A 2,500-nucleotide genomic window follows, 5' to 3' on the forward strand; every position below is an offset into this window, starting at 1 on the left:
TTCGAATGACGGATGGCCTGCAAAGTCGGCACTGGGCATCAGAGCAAGGTCAGACGCCTTCGGTCTATGGATATCCCACAGCAAGATTCCAACACTCGGAGCATATGCAGGACTACCTTGCAGCCAAGGCCCTCCTGGATGGAAGCCATGAGCCATTCCAGACCTACAAGGATTACAGACGGGCATACGGTGCACGCACCTTGCACGAGCGCCTGGACAGTCTTCGATCGGCCTCGCAAAACCGTGGTGCACCTCCTAACTACTACCATGGTGGTGTGGGGGCACCGGGGCCGGGGCATACTCGTACACGAAGCGTGTCCCATGATCGTGGTCCGGCAGCCATGCCACGTCGTTACCGCAGTGTTTCCCAAGATCGCTTGGGCAACAATGTAAATTTTTCAGAATGGTCACGCAGCATCTCCCAGGATGCCATTGCACAGCACGGGTGTCGGGTGGCTCCGGCCGGGTGCGCTGTTGGAGGCACACGGCAAGGTCGAAAGGAGGACTTGCAGCTTCGGGGACTTGCATCAGAAGGTTACATATCCACGAGCAAAATCCAGGCCCATAATTGTGTTGAACACCCGACTTGGACAAGGGGTTTATGGAATCGTCCTTCACCCGATGGCCAACATAGTTGGTGGCAAGCAGAGGAGATTATGAAGACTCACAACTCTCTGGTCCCTCAGTCAAAGGTCATGTCTGAGGAGAGATCGTTTTCAAAAGGGGCTGCGGAGAGTATGAAGGCTGAGCGCACCCGTTTGCCCGTTGCTTCATCTGTCTCTGTCAAGCCACCAAAACTCACCGAGTTGCGCAAGATGGAGAACCAACATCAACGATCCAAGTCTCTCGAGTCTCATTCACTTCTTCAGGCATCTGGGCACAAGATGCATTCTCTGTCCTCAAAACGTTGTGGCGATGGGAAGGATTCAAACAGCAGCAGTGTCACATCTCTGCCCAGCGCCATGCCGATCACAGTGGCACTGCGTAAAAACGCCAAAGGGTTGGAGCGACGCCGTGCAGTGTTCTGTGAGGCCACGGGCCTCAAGGATGTGGTTTTGCGCGAAAAGCCACCAAGTGGAAGGCTCGTTCCACCCCTGAGACATCCCTCTTATATCATGGCTGTCAATTCTGTGGACAACGTTTCTGGGTCTCGTGACGCGCAGAGTAGCAAGCAGAAAGGAAATTTGAATGTCCGTACCACACAAGAGGACCTCAAGGAGGAGGTGTTGGAAGACTCGTCTTTGGCCACGATTCCTTTCATCGGTAAGTTATTAATTTTGAAAGGTTTGTTTGCACACACTGTTAGTGCTGCTTTGAGCTGTTGTACCGTAATTTTCTTTTGAAACTGTATGTTAAGGCGACAGAGGATAAAGCAAATGGGGTTGTATACTTTTCTGCCATCTACTTATTATGTATGCACGGGGTAGAATCGTGGTGGGGTATAAATTGAAAATGTTGAAATTTGTAAAGGAAGGTAATGATACATCTTGGAGGTGTCTGTCCCTAATTGGGGGAAGAAGGGAAGGGAAATTTATGTGGAAACAAAAAAAAAACATAAGATGCATGCAGGAAAGTGAGTGTCGTAGTGGTAGTAGTAGTTAGGTGAGTTGAGAGGATAGAGGAGTTAATTGAAAGGGAGGAAACCAACACTTGTGTGGGATATGGAGGAGGCAAAAAACCAGACCATTTTTGTGTCCACAAAAAACAGATGGTACTTTGCTTGTGAGCTTGTTATGACCTCCGCCACCGAAGGTGAAAGAGGTTATGTTTTCACCCCTTTCTGTACGTTTGTCTGTCTGTCTCTTTGTCTGTGTGCAGGATATCTCAAAAAGTTGGGGACGGATCCTGATGAAATTTTGTGGACCGGTTCGGTGTTTTACAAGGTCGAACTGATTAGATTTTGATGAAGATCCAGATCTAGATGTTTGTCTGTGTGCAGGATATCTCAAAAAGTTGTGGACAGGTTCGGTGTGTGACAAGGAAGAACTGATGCAATTCTGTTAAAGATCCAGATCCGGATCAGGCGACTAGAATTTTTTAAAGTGATTCTTCACCATTGAGCGATGGGGCGAAACCGATATAAAAGTTGCGGACGGATTCGGATAAAACTTGGTGGACATGTCGGGTGTTTTGCAAGGACAAATTGATTCAGCTTTGAAGATCCGAATCCAGGTCTGGATTCGAGAATTTTTAAAGCGATTCTTCACCGTTGAGTGATAGGGCCAAAAATGCTATGAAGCATGATATTTCAAAAATGTATTGGGCCAGATATGTTGTCATAGATCAGGCATTGCGTGGCGGAGGTATCTGCTCTACCGAGTGCCCTTCTAGTCCTGTAGATGATTTTAAGGTCATTTCCAAAAGCTACATGCAACAGTGTGGTTTTAATTGAATGCTCAATGTGAGCCATATTATCTTTGGCATTGCTTTATCAACATGGTGAGGAATACGAATTCTTAAGTTGACATTTTGTACACTTTAAATGGTAATTTGAGGTGCC

At 47.5% G+C, this 2,500-nt stretch overlaps 1 protein-coding gene across 2 annotated transcripts in view; it reads left to right on the plus strand.

Annotated features, from left to right (window-relative positions):
* ARHGAP21 (Rho GTPase activating protein 21) overlaps positions 1–2,500 on the plus strand; it is a 141,830-nt gene that overhangs the window by 32,358 nt on the left and 106,972 nt on the right. For both annotated transcript variants that reach the window (XM_085879126.1, XM_085879127.1), the window contains exon 7: positions 1–1,263. This exon is cut by the window's left edge and continues 382 nt beyond it. In XM_085879126.1, coding sequence (XP_085735252.1) covers positions 1–1,263 — 1,263 coding nt within the window. The remainder of the gene's footprint in view (positions 1,264–2,500) is intronic.

This window comes from Eptatretus burgeri, chromosome 4 (assembly GCF_056783735.1).
Source record: "Eptatretus burgeri isolate ZD-2024b chromosome 4, Ebu_testis_v1, whole genome shotgun sequence".
NCBI lineage: Eukaryota > Metazoa > Chordata > Myxini > Myxiniformes > Myxinidae > Eptatretus > Eptatretus burgeri.